The sequence below is a fragment of the Propithecus coquereli genome, unplaced genomic scaffold (genome assembly GCF_000956105.1).
Source record: "Propithecus coquereli isolate 6110/MARCELLA unplaced genomic scaffold, Pcoq_1.0 Scaffold99, whole genome shotgun sequence".
Classification (NCBI taxonomy): Eukaryota; Metazoa; Chordata; class Mammalia; order Primates; family Indriidae; genus Propithecus; species Propithecus coquereli.
Window position 1 is genome coordinate 8742310 of NW_012156284.1, and position 18639 is coordinate 8760948.

The 18639-nt window shown below is 41.9% G+C and overlaps 1 protein-coding gene across 1 annotated transcript in view; it reads left to right on the forward strand.

The window, feature by feature from the left end:
• Positions 1-3258: 3258 nt before the first annotated feature.
• ATP11C (ATPase, class VI, type 11C) overlaps positions 3259-18639 on the forward strand; it is a 180390-nt gene continuing 165009 nt past the window's right edge. Inside the window, exons 1-2 of the mRNA XM_012665306.1 lie at positions 3259-3303; positions 4167-4265. Of these exons, the coding sequence (XP_012520760.1) occupies positions 4239-4265 (27 nt within the window). The 5' untranslated portion in view covers positions 3259-3303; positions 4167-4238. The remainder of the gene's footprint in view (positions 3304-4166; positions 4266-18639) is intronic.

Below are 18639 nucleotides of genomic sequence, written 5' to 3' on the forward strand. Positions count from 1 at the left end.
GCAAGGGGTGGGGGCAAGAGGGAAGACAGGCTCCTGAGTAAATTGCACAGAAATGGGGTAACAGAATTGAAAGGGTTGAGGAAGAACTCTTTCCCTTCCCTCCCTAGGGCAGCAAGCATTATCTCTAGTCAAGTTGGTAACAGGGACACAAAGAAGACTGCTTCCTCTGAACTCCTGCCTGCTGGAGACTGGGGCTTCTTTCTGCAGAAGTCAGCTGATACACCAGAAGAGTTGGTGTTATGTGCCACAGGCTATGACAGTTTAGGCAGGAGGAAGTTAGTTTTTGTAGCTCTGTTTGTGGAGTTGGCCGAATGAAAATGCTGGCTGATGGTTTGCTTTTCATAGTCATTAACAACCGCTTTCTACAACACCTGGGTTTTCTTTGGAAACTGTGAGGAGGCACTGAATAAAAAAACAAAAATGTCCTCTGGTCTTAAAAAAAAAAAAAAAACTCGCAAAGGAGTGACTCTAAACGATGTGTGTGACAGTAGCTCTAATTTCAGGTTGAGTTTGGATATGGAAAATAATCACCTTGCATAAATTTCATGTTTTGTTGAGCATATTTTGATTTGTATGGAATTGAATTTTTATAGTCGAGCAAATTAGTTTGGACCCATGGGTGTAGATTTTGTGCTGAAATAAATTAGGAGGACAAAGAGATAGTGGAATTATAATAACAAATGAAAATATGACCAAGAATACTGCTATATCTTGGAGGATCTTATAATCCCTGCTTTTAAACTGCAGCAACATTACAATGGGTGAGTATGAGAGAATACTGCAAAAGAAATTCCAGGTCTAATATTTTTAAAGTTAATCTGTTTGAATCTGTAAGCAAAGTACAATTTTTCCATTTGTTTAACATAACTGAACATGGAAAGATATTACTTATTATTTACTAGCAAGCACTTGCATCCCCAAATGCCTAAATTCGTTTTCTATTACTTATTTTACGGATAAGAATGTGTTTTTTTTCTTTTTCCTTTTTTTTTTTTTGAGACAGGGTCTCACTCTGTCGCCTGGGCTAGAATGCAGTGGCATCATCATAGCCCACTGCAACCTCAAACTCCGGGGCTCACGGGATCCTCCTGCCTCAGCCACCTGCGTAGCTGGGACTACAGGTGCACACCACCACGCCCAGCTAATTTTTCTATTTTTTGTAGAGATGGGGTCTTGCTCTTGCTCAGGCTGGTCTCAAACTTTGGACCTCAAGTGATCCTCCCACCTCCGCCTCAGCCTCCCAGAGTGCTAGGATTACAGGCACAGGCGTGACCCACCATGCCTGGCCTAAGAATGTGTTTTACTGATAAGGATTCTAGACTTAAGCCTAAAACAATGACAGTAACCTCCGGCACCTCCCAATTCCAGTATCTAGAATGATGCCTGCCACATAGTAGTTGCTCCACAAATAATTAGTGAATGAAATTACCATAGTTGCTGCATTTAGCAAAAGTAAGGCCAGAAAATAATTTCTATTTGAAAATACACCTTTAAAGTAGTAGAGAGCAAAATTTTAGCTCCATTTTGTCAATAAAATAAAGTATCCTAATATCTAAGTAATATACTTTTTTTGAGACAGAGTCTTGCTCTGTTGCCCAGGCTAGAGTGCAGTGGTGTCATCTTAGCTCACTGCAACCTCAAACTTCTAGGATTACAGGCACAAGCCCACGGCCCCACTAATTTTTCTCCTTTTTGTAGACACAAGGGTCTCATTATTATACTCAGGCTGGTATAGAGCTCCTTGCCTCAAGGGATCCTCCTGCCTCGGCCTCCCAAAGTGCTAGGATTACAGGCACAAGCCACTGGGCCTGGACCTAAATAATACACATTTAACATAAATCTTAATCATTAGATATGGCCTCGAGTGTGAGCAAAGAGAAGGAACTGTAACAGAGGAAGAATTGGAAACGGTTGGTTTTACTTCTTGGTAGGTAGGGTAGTTTGGGAACAAACCTTAGGACTCCTCCATTTGCACTTTATTGGGGATAGCCTCTTCGTTGATCATAGAATCAAATTCAAACTTTCTAATATGTTTTTGAAGAGTCTTTGAGGCTTTCTTTAGCTTTAATTCGGGCCGCCCCCGCCTACACATCCTGGGCGTCTGCCGAGACAGTGTGTTCTTTTTCTTAGCTTGTCCAGCACTTTTTCACTGACCTCCCCCTCCACCCTGGACTTTGCCCTCGGGCTACCGTCAGCTTCTCTAAAGCCTTTCCACATTTCAAGGCCCAGTTTAATCTCCAGAGCTTTCTGGAAAGTTTCCTTTTCAGATGCAATGTTGGTCTCCTCTATTTCCTTCAGCACTTTGAACTTCTAATGGCCATTACATTCTAAAGTGGAGTTTTCGCTTGCTTGTATCCCCTAACTAGATTGTGACCACCCTGCTGGGGAGGTTTTTGAGGAAATCACTCTGTCCAGCCTCTAGCACAGTGCCTGGTACAAAGAAAATACCCAGTACAGGTTATGAAAATGAATCTAAATTCCAGAGGGGAAAAGGAGAAGCGCCTGCACCCAGCAGTAAGGGCCCTTCACGACCTTAGGGAAGGCCTGTGGTGTAGCTGAGCCCTGTCCCCAGCTCCAGACTGGCATGAGAATGTGGCGCGGTGGAAGTCTCCTATGAACGCCCCTGAACTCCCTTTACTTATTGAGAAGAATCTGCAAGTTCTTTTCCTACAGCCTCGGGCCCCGCCTTAGAGGGCGGTGCAAAAGGGGTGGGGTTGGGCGGGGATGTCCGGCCTCGTGGCAAATCTAGACTCAGCTCTCATTTTTTTAATTTTTAAAGTTTCGCAAATTCCTCTTCTAAGCTAGGGCCAAGGGTGTCTGTAGAGGGTTTCCCGGTGCGCGAATTTCGCGTTCTAGGGAAGGCTCCCAACATTCGGAGCTTTGCCTAATTTAGCCTTCTCACATTTCCCACCGCTAGGAATCTCCCGAGCACTCCTGGCCTTCACACCCAGCCAGTGCGGAACACCGCGGTTAGGCCCAGCGGTCTCAGCCTCTTCTTCTTCAACTCTCTGGGCGAACCCAGGGCTGGCGAGTGGGGGCTGGCGAGTCGGGGAGCTACCACCCCGCAATACGAGGCGGAGGAGATGGACAGTTGGACTACAACTCCCAGGCTGCTCCGGGAGCAGCGCGGGGGAGGGGTTGAGCGGGAGGGGTTGGGTTTAGGGTGGGGGGGGGTGGCAGGGAAATCCCGCCCCGCTGCGCAGCGGCGACACAAAGCCTGACTTTACAACCTCACAGAGAAAGTGGAAGAGGGCTTAGGTGGGGAGGCAGGACGAGAGAAAGAACAAGAGGAGGGAAAGCTGTGTAGGTGGGAGAGGAGCTAAGCTAAGCGAGGGTAGTGGGAAGACCCTCGCCTTTGAAGATGAGACGGGGTCGGCTTTCCTAACTAATCCTCCGCTCGCGCCCCGCCCCACCCCGCCCGCGCTGGGGTCTCCACAAGCCCTGCGGGTCCCCACTCTCTCTCAGAGTCCGGCTCCTCCCCGCCAGGAAGCGGGAAGTCCGGCCGTCTCGCGGGCTCGGGCGGGCCGGCGGGCTGCGCCGAGGCTCCCTGGCCCGAGTGTGGGACCAGAGCGCGGGGCGGCGCGGCTGCCGCGGACTGAGGAGGGGCTCCGAGCGAAGCGAAGCGGCGCGGCGCGGCGCGGCGGACGAGTTAGGGCCGGGGCGAGGGAGGCTGTGGCTCCCGACCGAGACAGGGTAGTAGTGTCGGGCTGAGGCGGGGTGGCTCGGGAGGGTGCCCCGTGTCCCGAGCGGGACGGCCGCGGAGGCCAGCGGGGAGGCGGGCGGTGGCGCTGCGCTGAGGAAGAGTGTAGACAGCGGGGTGCCGAGCCCGGCGCTGGCGGAGAGATTGGGGTGCCCCCCCCCGCAGGAGGAGCCTAGAGCTCCTCCGCCCTCCCTCCCCCGCGTGCCGGGCTCGCCTTCTCAGCGGGTTGCAGCGGGAGCTACTGGCCCGCGGTGCTGGGGCCAGATAAGAGGGACCGGTGGGGCCGTCGCCCCCGGGACGGGCGGGCCGGGGGCGGGCAGCGAGTGAGGCGGGGCGGGAGCCGCGGGCGCGAGGGCGCGGGCGGCTGGGGGCGGGGGAGCGCAGAGAGCCAACGAGGGCAGGCGGCGGGCGGGTGGCCGGGTAGCCCGCCTCACAGTCCGCTTTGCACTGCCGGCCCACTCCGCAGTGTGTTTTGTGGACGGCGCCTTCCCAGACTGCCCACTGGAGCCCAGCTCAGCGCCCGGCAGCCTTCGACGCGATGTTCCGCCGGAGCTTTAATCGTTTTGTAAGTACACTCGCTGCAGCTCCACGCGTGCCGGTTTGCTTGCTCGCTAGCCCCTTCGCCAGGTCCCTCACGACAATTTTCTGAGGGGGTCATTGCATCTCCGGGGGGCTCCACCATCGCTGCCCTTTTTCGTTTTAACTGAAACACATTGCCCCGGTGGCCAGGGTGGGGAGGCAGGTAGGGTTCTCGGGGTATCCCACCCTCGCCCCCAGGACAATTTAATCAGGGCTTCCCGGGGCTGTTACGAGCTGTGTCTCAGACTGGGGGCAGCCCTCGGGCTGGATGGTGGGGGACTCGTGAGGTGACCGACCCGGGGACCCCTCAGTTTGCCAATTAGGCGAAGATGGCGTTTTATTATCCAGGAGGTTGCTTTCTTTTGTTTCCTGCCACGAGCACATGGAGGTAAACCTAGACCTGTCACTGTGGCCCAAAAGAAGAGCTGAGGGTTGAGGGAGCCCGAGGCTAGGGCAGGACTCAGCCTTGCCTGGGGCTCGGCCCAGCAGGGCGGCTGCTGACCGGAGACCGGGCAAACTTTGGAGACCCAGTCTACGAAGCTCACATTTAGGGTGTTACAAAAGACAGGGCGATTGTCAGGGTGGGCTGGGTGGATGTAGAAACGTGAGGAGACTGCACCGCCGCTGGCCATGCTGCCGATCGCGGGTCTGAAGCCTCGCGGAGGACTGAACGCCCCAGACATAGATCCCATGGGAGAAGGCAGGCTGCTACTGGACTCCTCCGTCCACGTTTACCGCCTTCGAAATCCGCAGAAAAGGGAATTTCGTTTTCGTGGGAGTTTGGCATAGAGAAAAGTGATTTCTGGCTACTGACTTTTTTGAGTAACCTGTTTACTCCTAGAGGGTATGTTAAGAATGGAGCATAACAGGGCCATTTACTTCAATGCTGCTATTCGTAGCAACTTCCTTGATTGCTAGAGGTGGTGGCGGGACTAGGATTTTATTTCTGCCAATGATATGAAAGAAAGGGTTCATCTGCAAATTTTGATTTTTCTGTAGTTAAGAAACAGGGTTTAGTGCTAAGTGCATACCCCCTTCCCCTTTAAAATACATGTTTTGAGAACTTGTCGATTTGATTCTTTTCATGCAGTTATTCCTAATCAAAGCACTGCTAACCTATTTTTCTGCATTTGAAACTTTCACAAATGTACCCTGGCTAAAAGTAATAACTTGTACATTCCTTTTTTAGAATATTATTATCACAATATGCTATGTTAATGCTTTTCTAAATGTTTACCTCACCCAGAAACATGCAATATGAAATTGGAGCAGATTATTACCTGTAGCACAGTGCAATAGAGGTTGTATATATCAAGGATCTTGAAATCCGTAGGAAATGTACTGGATGCTTTAAAGCAGGTGACCAAAATTGGTTTGTCACCTTTAGCCTGATAATGTAAAAGAACATTGTACTTCATAGATCTATTTCACTTGGATTCTCGTGATCTTGGAGTGTTGCTTAGGAGTGACAAAAAGAGAAGGGTGACAAGGAGAGCTGACTGTATTTAGGAACACAGTAACCTTTTCACATGACACTCTTATGGTGGAAAACAACTGGGCTCTGAATTATAATAAATTCATTAGCTTAAAATTGAGATGTCGAAGTCCCCATTTAAGGATTTGAATAAGTCAAGTATTGGTCTAAAAGCCCCATTTGCTTCCCTTTCTAAGAGTGATCTGCATTATATTATAGTCTAATAATTAAGCTGGGCTGGCCCAGGAAGCCAGGGCATGCAGTAGAATTTGCAGCAGTTGTTGAGGTGCCAGCCTGCAGGTACTTTGCCTCCCTCACCAAGATCTCCGCAGAGAATCACTTTTGCTCATACTGAAAGGAGCTTTGACCTCATTGTTTCAGCTGGAATGCCCCACTGTTCACATTTTCCTGTGCAACCATGACTTTGGTAAGTCCCAGGAATTTACCAGTGCAGTAAGCTGGAAGGTTCTTAGGAGTTGTGTCCGAGCCCTAGGCCAAGGAGTTAATCTGCAAACCATTGGACTGAATGTGGAAAATACTATCAAATACTCATTGCTAAAAATGGCTTCAAAATTTTGGGGGGCCAAATTTTAGATCCCTTAGATCAGTAAATCATATGCTGTCCTCATCTTCTGCATGGCATAGATTCTTTGAGGGGCACTCCCATTTAAATCACTAGAAGGCTAAAATTAAAGTTTTAGGTGGGACTTTGAGATTTGCACAGCAATGTACATGTAGTCCAAGTTGTGTGCTGTGTTATTGTTTTAATATTTTAGAGATAGAGCAATGAATTCCTTTCAAAATCAGTTATGTTTTTTTGGCGTACCTATGTGTCTAAACTTGGCTTTGAATGTGAAATAAATTTATGGTGGTGTCGATTGTGGTTATTGGTCACTGAAAACTAGAGATTGCATGTTAGAGAAGTGCTTTCTTTATATCTTAAACCTGAAGTGGGAAATAAGAATCTCATAGGAGTAGCATCATCTTCTGTAGCTCAGTTGTGTTTGCTGAATCATTTTTAAAATGCCATTTATTTTCTGATGTTCTCCAATTTCAAGCTAAAAGAAATAGTGATTCATTGTATTTTTTAAAGACATGGCCTTGACGTCTTTGCCATTAATAATCGTGTTCCTGCCTTTTTGATGAATTATGACTTTCCTTTTGACAGTTTTGAGGTAGAAAGAAATTGGTGGATTTGGTGTATAGCATTTTAGGGTTTAGGCATGTAGAGGGTGTCTTAAAAGATTTAAGAGTTGGATGTCTCTGAGTGCAATAAAAGCACTGTCTGTTCTCAGTGAACATCTCCATAAATACAATAAATAAATAATAGTAGCTTTGTACAATTTATTTCCTTCAAAGACATGTTTAATCAGAAGTCTGGACTACTTGAGACTTAAGGGTCATGGATTTTATGTTATCCTCTCGTTTTAATAAAATTCTAGTGACTATAGTAGCATTTTCACATAGATTTAAAGGTTTATTGTGAGTCTAAACAACAATTTCCCCCTCTTTTTGGCTTATTAAATTATTTCATTCAAAATAAGAGATTTCCTTGATGAAGTAGACTGGGGGGCTTGGCCAGTCTACTGGGTGCTATCAATTTAGCTTGTCAGAGAGTAATATTTAACAGATATGAATTTCTAGATCATTGATACATGAAAGCTTAATTATGAGTGTGAAATACTGGAGTAAATTTGTATCTCTGATTCTAGAAGCTCTCAAACTGCTTTGGTTCCGTAAAGCATGCAGCATATAATCATAATATCACACAGAAAACACCCAGGACTAGAAATTAAATTGCATAAGGAAGAATGAAAATTCAAAATAAGACTAAAAATGCAAAATAAGAATTAATGAAATAGGTAGCTAATTTATTACTTTGAGTCCAAGGCAAGGCTCATCTAATGAAGCAATATATGGAGGCAATTAACAAAATAATTCAGATAATTGCTTTTTTTATTTCCAGGAGCAAGAAGGTTTCTGGTTTCTTCCTTAAATTATCAGGGTAATTAAACATTGTTTTTCTCTTTCGCTTTACTAATAACCTTGGTCTGACATTGCTGAGCATGGAAAATATTGATTTTATTGGATTATGTTTGGAAATATATCTGCATGTGTGTTGCAGTATTTTTGCATTTACACAAGTATTACAAATGGTCTGGGAATCTTGGCTCTTACTAGGTAGTTCATATAGGTCTAGGGTTAGCAGTTGAACTTGACCCTACCTAAAAGCAACCTTTTTATCATATAACATTATAATTGCCTTTTAACTTGTGTGGTTCCCTAGACCAATCTTTCTCAACCTGGGGAGAATTAGCAGTAATGCCCTAGGGTATGCATTGTATGTAATAAATTAACTTCTCTCCTATGCAACAGGAGATGAGGAACCCTAATTTTGAAAAGCTATCCTAAACAGGGACAGTTTACAGTGTGTCCTTAGCTCCCAGCACAGTGCCTGGTGCATAGGTATTTAATAATATTTGGTGAAAGAACAACTTTTTATATGTTTCACATGAATAATAACCTTTACTTATAGGCAATGATTTATAGCAAACCCCTCCTTATCCACAATGATTGAAAAATGAGGAGTTGTAGTTAATTGGGGTATACCATATATTGATTATCAGTTTTCTGAGAATTAAAATAAATGCATCTAATACCAAAACTATACTGACCATAACATAATCTTAGATGATTAAGGCAGTTTATAGTTTTGCAGAGCATTATTTCATTGAACAAATATTCATTGAATGCCTACTATGTGTTGGGCACTGTGATAGATTCTGAGGATATATGGGTAAGACAGATAAAGTTCCTGTCTTCATGAGCTTTAATTATCATTACATGCATGACTGTAGATATAGAGGGCATGGTAACTGTACAGCATCTAATATGTTTGTGACATATCAAGAATGTTCATCTTTATGAATAAGTTATATACTTCCTTGTCATTTGTCTTTCTACCAAAAATAGATTGTACAATATCAGTTATTTTCTGGTGTTTGGATGTCAGATAAAAAGGAGTTTGTTGCATTTGACTCCTTTGATATGACCTATACATGGCAAATTGTTCTTTTGTAAATAGATAATAGGCTGACCCTGTGCAAGGTGGGTAACCTATTTAGGAATGAACCACTATAACTTGAAGTAAATCTTTACACAGTGAAAACAGTTTTTGTCTTTTTTTTTCCCCTAATCTGCTTTTTACTGATTAAGCAGCATAAATCTCTGAATGCCTCCTAAATACCTTCTATAAGGGTTTTCTGTTTGTTCCTTTTGTTTATGATTATTACTAATAATTCAGCCCTGTAGTGGGTAATATTGAGTGCCCGTATATCAGGTAGTTTCCAGTGTTGCTAATAGCCTATTAGCAGAGGTGAGATTTGGTCAGGTGAAGCTGGCCATTTTCATATTGATGCAACTGTCCAAATGAGCTTGTTTTCTTGTCCTAGCTGACAGTTGACCACTTGCTGGGCAGTGGGTTCTTGGAGGTAAAGGATGGCCAGTGACCCCTGAAAGAACCACTAGTAAACTCCCTGTGTCTGCATGATGTGCAAAGAACTAGCCCATTGAGTGAATTCAAATACTGGTTTGTTGAATGATGGACAAAATCATCAAGACTAACTGCTTGTCTAGACTGGTTGATCAGTTCTCTCAAAGAGGGTGAATGCATAGGATACAAAATACAATTACAAGTTTTTTTCTTCAAGGTGGTAGAATTTCCTGTATATCTGTAGTACTTTATACAGATTAACCTTTTAGGTCTGGAATCCTTGGGATTGGGGGAATTTCTCTGGTTGGGTGAAGGCAAATTCTTGGTTTCCACAAGTGAATTAGGTACTGTTCTCAAATTTATTTCCATTCATTTAACATTTACCTTCTTGGCCTGGTATAAGGGTAGATGAGTGGTAATTGTGAAACAAACATATTAGCACAACTGCAGCATATGTTAACACTGCTGCAGCTTAATGATGAATGAGTGCTCAGCGCTGCAGATATGGGCACAGGATGCCCTATACCAGCACATTGGCAGACAGCCCCTCAATTACTGCAGTGTATGGATGGATTGCTGATTCGGCTGACTTGATTGTAGAAGATGTGGTTTATAGATGATGTTGGACCATGGATATCCAGATTTAGGAGGTTAATCTGTATTTGTGAAGTATAGACTGTCATTGATTTTTGCCCCATATTTATTTAATAGAATATGGGAGGATTGTTGAGGCCTGTACTATTCAAGCAGATATCATGATTTATTTTTTAGGCTCTTCTGTTATATGTTATCTTATTTTTCTTTTTTTTTTTTTTTTACAGTTTTTTCATACTTTTTAAAATTTTTAACTCTTTGTCTTTCATATTTTTTCTTTTATTTTTCTCAGCACATCTGTTTACAGCATATATGTTGTCTTAAAGTGTTAAGGTGGCAAGTTTTCCTAGTCCCTTTCTCTTTTCACCAAAGTATTCTCGGAAAAATCAGAACAGTGTTCTTGGTAATGATCTTGCAGCTAGCACAGCATCAGGTAAACAGTAGATGTTCAATTAATACTTGTTGTATTGTTCTGAACTGAATTGGTAACAGCCTGAGTCAGTAATGACAGAAGAAAAATGATCATTTGAGTAAGCAGCCACCAAGAAGCTTATGTATTTTGGGCTGGGCTACAGGTAAGTGTATAGAACTGAAAATAATTTCCTTTTCAGTGGACAAAGTACTAACTATACTTAATTTTAAATGAGAAAAGATAATAATTACGTGCCCACTTAAAAGGTTTGCCATTTATTTAAGACCATTTTTCTGTATCTACCAGAAAGATAATCTTTAACCCCCTTCCCTTTTGTGGCCACTCGCAGAACATTATAGTTAATATACTGTCCTCAACTTCTAAAATTGTAAACAAGTTCATATTAAGTGCAGTTGATAAACTTATATTTTCCGTCGCCACCAGCACATCAAATCCATTTTGAAAATCAAAGCTGCAGTGTTAACTCTCCAAGAGCTGTATCATTTGACTTACCCTGATAAGTGTGCATTCTTTGGATTCAGGATACCACTTAGTATTTGGTGCTGGAAATGTAAGATACTTTCCTGTTTGCACCCAATTGCCATCAGCTGGATGGACACCTGTAGCAAGAAGACAGAGCAAACCAGAGGAACTGCAGAGTTTGAGGGATTTGGAAGCAATTATGTTGTGAAAAGAGCTTCAACCTTGTTAAAAAGAGTTAGTGCAAGTCCTACTTCTGCCATTTACTACCTAGCTGGAGAAATTGGGCACTGAAGGCTGTAGTTCATATACATAAAAGTGTTTCTCAAAATGTGGTCCTTGGACCACTTGCATAAAAATCATCTTAGATGCTTATTTTATTTTATTTTTTGTAGAGACAGGATCTTGCTGTATTGCCCAGGCTGGTCTCTAACTCCTTGCATCAAGCTGTCCTCCTGCCTTGGCCTCCCAAAGTGCTGTAATTACAGATGTGAGGATGCCTATGATAAATACAGATTCCTGGGCCTCAAACCCACTCAATCCAAGTCTTAGGTGATAGGTTCCAGGAAACTGCATTCAAGCAAACACTCTAAGTGGTTCTTAGGCTCACTAAAATTTGAGAACACCCATATATAATATAGTAAACACTGAAACGTTTATTTTCTGAGCATACTCTTTGTTTACCTTTCTGAACTTCAGTTTCTTGATCTATAAAATGGGAATAATAGCTACTTCACAAGATTGTTGCAAAAATGTTTGGTAGACTATTCAACACTATACCAGTTGTGTCAGAGGTCCCCCCACAAACCACTCCTAGGTTCAGTGGTTCATTGGCAAGACTCAGGACTTAGTGTATACTTGGGGCTGTGATTTATTACAGCAAAAGGAAAAGAAGCGAAGTCAGCAAAGGGAAAAGACACATGGGTCCAAACTCTGGAGGAGACCATGTGCAAATTTCCAACAGTCCTCTTGCACTCAAGTCACACAGGTCATGCTTGATTCCTCCAAGCAATGAGTTGTGACAACATGTGTGAAATATTATCTACCAGGGAAGCTCATTAGAGCCTCATTGCCCAGGGTTTTTATTGGGAGCTTGTCACATACGTACTCTCCACCTGGTACATACCCAAATTGGAGACTCCAAGAGGGAAAGCAAGTATTCAGCATAAACCCTATTTGTACAGTTTAGGTACAGTGAGGCACTCTTATCAATTAGGGTGGTGGGAACCCTCCTGAAATCCAAGTCCCTAGACATCAGCCAGGTAGTAACTTTGCAAGCAGGCCTTTATAAGAATAGCAGTTTCAGGCCTGCTATGTTAACTCTTTCCGTCACACTAATGTTGTAAAACACGGGTGTTTTTCATTGAAGAGAAATGATTTGCCCAAGACCATTGAGGTGATCAGCAGCAGAGCTGACACTCAGACCCCCAGGAATCACACCTTCTTTTCATTGCTGCCCACAGCCACGCTTCTTGATTATAAATCATTCCTTTTCATATTGTTGAAAGCATTCACTATTTGTCACTTGCATCAGAAGATCAGCCTGCTGGTGGTAAATTGATGCCCCCAGTAGGGGAGCCAGGAAGTATTGATGTTTCTGCCAGTTTAGCGTCAACACTTGCTGGTTTCCTTTCTGGAGCATCACCAAGTTCGTGGATTTTCATTTTTCCTGAGTTTTGGACTTTAGTTACTGCTCCCACCTCTCCTTGTTCCATTCATTTGCCCATAATCCCAACACTCATTTGCACCGTTACTCATTCCATTCAGTACCTTTCGGGTAACAGTTTCATAGTGGGCATACTGAAGAGTATTTTGTCAAGGAAGGCTATATAGGAAAAACAAATTCTGGGGCTAATAGATGAATTTTATGGCAATATTTACAAATAATGTTTTATTCCAGGATTTATTTTTGCATTTTATAGTCATGGAAAACCCCAGGGATAGCTCTCTGGTTTTTCTTAAGTTTCAGCCTTTTTTACTGTTATCATAAAGGAAATTAACAATTTGTTTATGATTTGAGGAAAGAATAAATCAGAAAATCATACTGGAAGGTGCAGTAATCCCACAGATCGACAGGGAGCAGAAGCCAGGAGGGAATTGTCACAAATAAGTAACAGCTGGGTAGAGCAGATTATGTAAGCTACACCTGTTGTGTAAGCAGTGGGGATGTTCTTTAAGCTTCACAATTAATGTAGTTTGAAGTAATATGGATTAAAGGATCTATAGTATAGTGCGCAATTTACTTCGGCCTCCTTTCTGAAAACATTCATAGGATTCACAGCTTTCTTTCAAGACTTATGCCCTACATAGTGCTGGAAGGGTGTGTGAGGTATAACCCTGCTCTCCAGTAGCTTGCAGTTTGGCAGAAGAGACAAAAGACAAGCACACAGAACCAACCCCCCCCACAAGATCAGTGAGTCATCAGTGCCATCCTCTTGAGAGACACACAGTGAGTGCAGTAGGCATTCAGAAGGAGGCACTGGCTTTTGCTGTGGCTTCAGTAGCTGGGAAGAGCTTTATAGAGAGGTAGGTAACATGTGAATTGGGCCTTTGGGGACCCAAAGAACTGAAGGTTGTGAGATTTTAGGGATAAGCAATTTCATTACTGGAGGAAGCAATTACCTGAGCAATGGTGCAGGGTTATTGTTTATGGCACTTGGAGCAAGCAAGAGAACCAGTCAATATAGAGGGCAAGTTCTATCTGTTATAACAAAGTACCATAGTTTAGGTGGCTTATAAACAACAGAAATTGATTGATTGATTGATCGAGACAGGGTCTCACTCCGTCACCCAGGCTGGAGTACAGTGGCATGATCATAGCTCACTGCAGCCTCGAACTTCTGGGCTCAAGTGATCTCTTGCCTCAGCCTCCTGAGTAGCTGGGACTATAAGTGCATGTGCCACCAGGCTCAGCTAACTTTTTAAATTTTTTGTAGAGACAGAGTCTCGCTATGTTGCCCAGGCTGGTCTCAAACACCTGGTCTCAAGTGATCCTCCCACCTTGGCCTCCTTGGGATTACAGGCATGAGCCATTGTACCTGGCACAACAGAAATTTATTTCTTACAGTTCTCCAGGCTGGAAGTCTGAGATCAGGGTGCCAGCATGATTGGATTCTGGTGCGGGCCCTCTTCCAGGTTGCAGACTGCCAACTTCTCATTGGATCCTCACATGGGGGAAAGAGGCCAGAGAGTTGTCTGGGGTCTCTTTTTATTATAAAGGCAGTAATTCCATTCATGAGGGCTCTACTCATATTGCCTAATCATCTCCCAAATGCCCCAACTCCTAATACCATCACCTTGGTGGTTAGGATTTCAAGATAAGAATTTTGAGGGGAACACAAACATCCAGACCATAACACGGCAGAAAGACTAAAACCTTGATCTTCAATGCCTTATGTTTGCTGTAGTATAAAAAAGGGAGTGGTAAAAATAGACATCAGGTGGCTTTAGGCCTCCACAACAATAGTTGTAGATACTTCTCATAGACACTCTTTTCTGAAACCAATGACTCCAATGAGTCCATGTCCTCAGTCTTCTGATTTGGTGCAGGAACAGTAAGGCAGACACTGGGATGAAACAAGCATTTGGGGTAATATATCATGATACTACTTTATATAATCTTGTATGATTGGTTACCTTAGTTGCCCTGCTTAAATGATGAGTGCACAATTCTGGAAACTTTTTTACAGTATGGAGACAGGGTGGTAGTTTGTTATCTTGAGTACAGATGGTCATTTATTTAAAAAGCTGAGTATCAGGCCTTTGTTCAGGAGCATATTCTTTACCATAACACTTCTTTTCACTGCTATTAGATAACATGGCTTTTAATGGACTTTCAGATGTAACCACATAATTCTGACTTACCAGGACATGAGTTGCATCTTCCCTCATAACTGATTCATCAGCACACCATGCCCAGTCGATGCCACTTTTTCTTTAACATCATGACTGCTACTCTTGTGCAAGTCATCAGCAGCTCTCCTCTTCAATATTTGTTCCTCCTCCAGTCTTCCCCCTTTTAATAAACATTATCTCCTACTTAGTAGCTAAAGCTAGAAACCCAGCAATCATCCTTAATACTCCCTTGTTCTCTTCACCCCCCACGTCTAATATGTCAGCAAATCTAATAGGTTCTATTTCTGAAAGTGCTCTCAAATCCACCCACTTCTCTTCATGCCCACCTCTACCACCATCCAAGTCCAAGCTACTAATATCTCTTAATCTGGACCATTGCAATAAATGATCTCATCCACTCCTGCCCTCTCCAAGCCATCCTCCACACAGCCCCAGAGGAATCTTATAAATGCATACCTGAAGGCGTTCAGTGACTTTCCACTGATTAAATAAATACCTTGCTAGTATTATTACTCTCTCTCTCTTCCTTACTTTTTTTCATTCACTTTTAAAAACAGATATAATTCATATAACATAAACTTCACCACAGTGGTTTTTAGTGTGTATTCACTAAGTCGTACAGCCATCACAACTATCCGATTCCATCCAGCACATTTGTTCTTACCTCAAAAAGAAACCCTGTACCTATTAGCTGTTAGTCCCAGTTCTGCATCCCCCAGCCTTTGGCAACTACCAGTCTACTTTCTTATCTCTATGGATTTGTCTGTTCTACATGTTCCACATAAGTGGAATCATACAATATGTGCTCCTTTGTGACTGGCTTCTTTCTTTTAGCATATTTCCAAGGTTCATCGATGTTGCAGCATGTATTAATGTCAGTACTTCATTCCATTATAAGGCTAAATAATATTCCATTGTATGGATATGCCATATTTTGTTTATTCCTCAGCTGATGGACATTTGGGTTGTTTTATATTTTTTTGGCTATTATAAGTGATGCTGCTTTGAACATTTTTGTACAGATATGTTTTTGTGCAGATATATGTCCTATATACTCAATTCTCTTCAGTATATAGGAATGGAATTGCTGGGTGATACGGTAATTCTGTGTTTAACTTTTTGAGGAACTGCCAAACTGCTTTCTACAGCTCTTCCTCACTTCTTATGTAATTTTTGTTTTTAATTGTGATAAAAACACATAATATAAAATTTACCATCTTAACTTTTTTTTTAAAAGTGTAGAGTAGTGCTAAGTATATTCACATTGTGTGCAACGGATCTCTAGAACTTTTTCATCTTGCAGAACTGAAAGTCTGTACCCATTAAACAATTCCCACTTGCCCTCCTCCCAGTCCCTGGCAACCACCATTCTATTCTCTTTGAATTTGACTATTTTAGATACCTCCCATAAGTGGAATCTTGCAGTATTTGTCTTTCTGTGACTAGCTGATGTTTCACTTAGCATAATGTCCTCCAGGATTCTCCATGTGACAGGATTTTCTTCCTTTTTAAGGCTGAATAATATTCCATTGTATATATGTACCACATTTTGTTTATCCATTCATCCTTGGATAGACACTTGGGTTGTTTCCACCTCTTGGCTATTGTGAATAATTCTGCTATGAACATGAGTGTGCAACTATCTCTCTTTGAGATCCTGCTTTCAATTCTTTGGATATATACCCAGAAGTGAAACTGTTGGATCATATGATAATTCTATGTTTAATTTTTTGAGGACTCTCCATACTGTTTTCAACAGTGGCTGTACCATTTTACATTACCATCAAGGGTTCTAATTTCCCCACATACCAACACTTACTATTTTTATATAGCTATGTTAATGGGTGGGAGGTGATATCTCATTGTGATTTTGATTTGCATTTCTCAGATGATTAGTGATGTTGAGTGTCATTTCCTATGCTTGTTGGCTATTTGTGTATCATCTTTTGAGAAATGACTACTTAAATTCTTTGCCCACCTTTTTGAGTTTTTTGTTGTTGTTGCTCAGTTGTAGGAGTTCTTTATGTATTCTGGATAACACCCCTTATCAGATATATGATTTACAAATATTTTCTTACATTCCATTGGTTACCTTTTCATTCTGTTGATTGTTTCCTTTTATGGGCAGAAGTTTTACTTTTTATTTATTTTTTTAATTAATTAATTAATCTTTTTTTGAGAGAGAGAGTCTCACTCTGTTACTCTGGGTAGAATGCAGTGGTGTCGTCACAGCTCACTGCAACTTCAAACTCCTGGGACCAAGCTGTCCTCCTGCCTTAGCCTCCCAAGTAGCTGGAACTACAACTACAGGCACACTCCACCACTCCTGGCTAATTTTTTCTGTTTTTAGTAGAGATGGGATCTCGCTCTTGCTCAGGCTGATCTCAAACTCCTGACCTCAAGCAATCCTCCTGCCTCAGCCTCCCAGAGTGCTAGGATTATAGGTGTGAGGCACCATGCCTGGCCTGGGCAGAAGTTTTAAAGTTTGATGTAGTTCCATTTGTTTATTTTTGCTTTTGTTGCTTTTGCTTTTATTCTCCTATGCATGAAATCATTGTCAAATCCAAATATCATGAATCTTTTACCCTATGTTTTCTTCTAGGAGTTTTATAGTTTTAGGTTTACTTTATAGTTTAGTTCATAAGTCTTATATGTAGGACTTTAATCCACTTTGAGTTATTTTTCATATATGGTATAAGGTAAGGGTCCAGCTTCATTCTTTTGCATGTAGATATCCAGTTTTCCGAGCACCCTTAGTTGAAAAGACTCTCCTTTTCCTGCTGAGTGGTCTTTGTACCCTCGTTTAAGATCATTTGACCATATATATATGAAGATTTATTTTTGGGCTCTCTGTTTTATTCCATTGATTTATATGTCTGTCTTTATGCTAGTACCACATGGTTTGATTACTTTGATTACATATTATTTTGTAATATGTTTTGAAATAAGGAAATGTGAGACTTCCAACTTTGTTCTTCTTTTTCAAGATTGTTTTGGTTATTTGGGGTCCCTTGAGATTCCATATGGATTTTGTGATGGATTTTTCTATTTCTGCAAAAGATCTTCTTAATTTTTTTGTGTTCTATCTGCCACAGGACCTTTATATATACTATTCCTGGCACACTTCTCTCTTGTAGTAAATTGCCTCAACTCTTACCTCTCAGAGCTCAGCTTAATCATCAGTTTCCCAAGGAAATTGTCCCTGAGCCTTCCCTCAGACAATGCCAGGTTCCCAGGTTCTCATATCACTATGAACCTTTTTTTCATATTCTTTGTGCAATTGACATTTGCTTATTATATTTGTTTGCTAACTTATTTAGTACCTAGCTTCCCTCTACATAGTTTGCTCCACGAAGATAAGAATTGTGACTATTTTTGCTCATTGCTATATCCCTAATGCCTCAGTGTCTGCCATATAGAATGTGCTTAATAAATGTTTGCTGAATGAATGAAATATGATTTCTATTTGTATTTCTAATCTTATTCCCCATTTATACACTTGTAGAGCTTAACCGAGAGATCCAAGACGGAGTGATGGCCAATCATTAGATATCACTGTTATCTTTGGTAAAAAACAAACAAAAACTTTACTCATACTTTAGAAATGAAGACATTTCCTCTAGGCTCACATGCTGTGTTTTGTAATATATACAACATCATATCTCTTCATTATGATTTTAGGTATTTAATATTCTCTGATATAGTTAATAACTTTATGAGCATCACCATGGTTGTACACACGTTTACAACATTGACTTTCTTGAGAAATTTGCTATTATATTTTAAAAGTACTCACTTTGGGTACCCCCAAAATATGTACAACCATATGTCAATAAAAAAGTACTCACTTCACAGCTTGAGCAACATAGTGAGACTCTGTCTCCACAAAAACATTTAAAAAATTAGCCAGGTGTGGTGGCAAGTGCCTGTAGTCCCAGATGATGATACCACTGTACCCTATCTTAGGAAACACAGCAAGACCCTGTCTTAAAAAAAAAAGTACTCCACTATAAATACCAAATGAAGTATTTACTAATTAAATATTTTTTCAT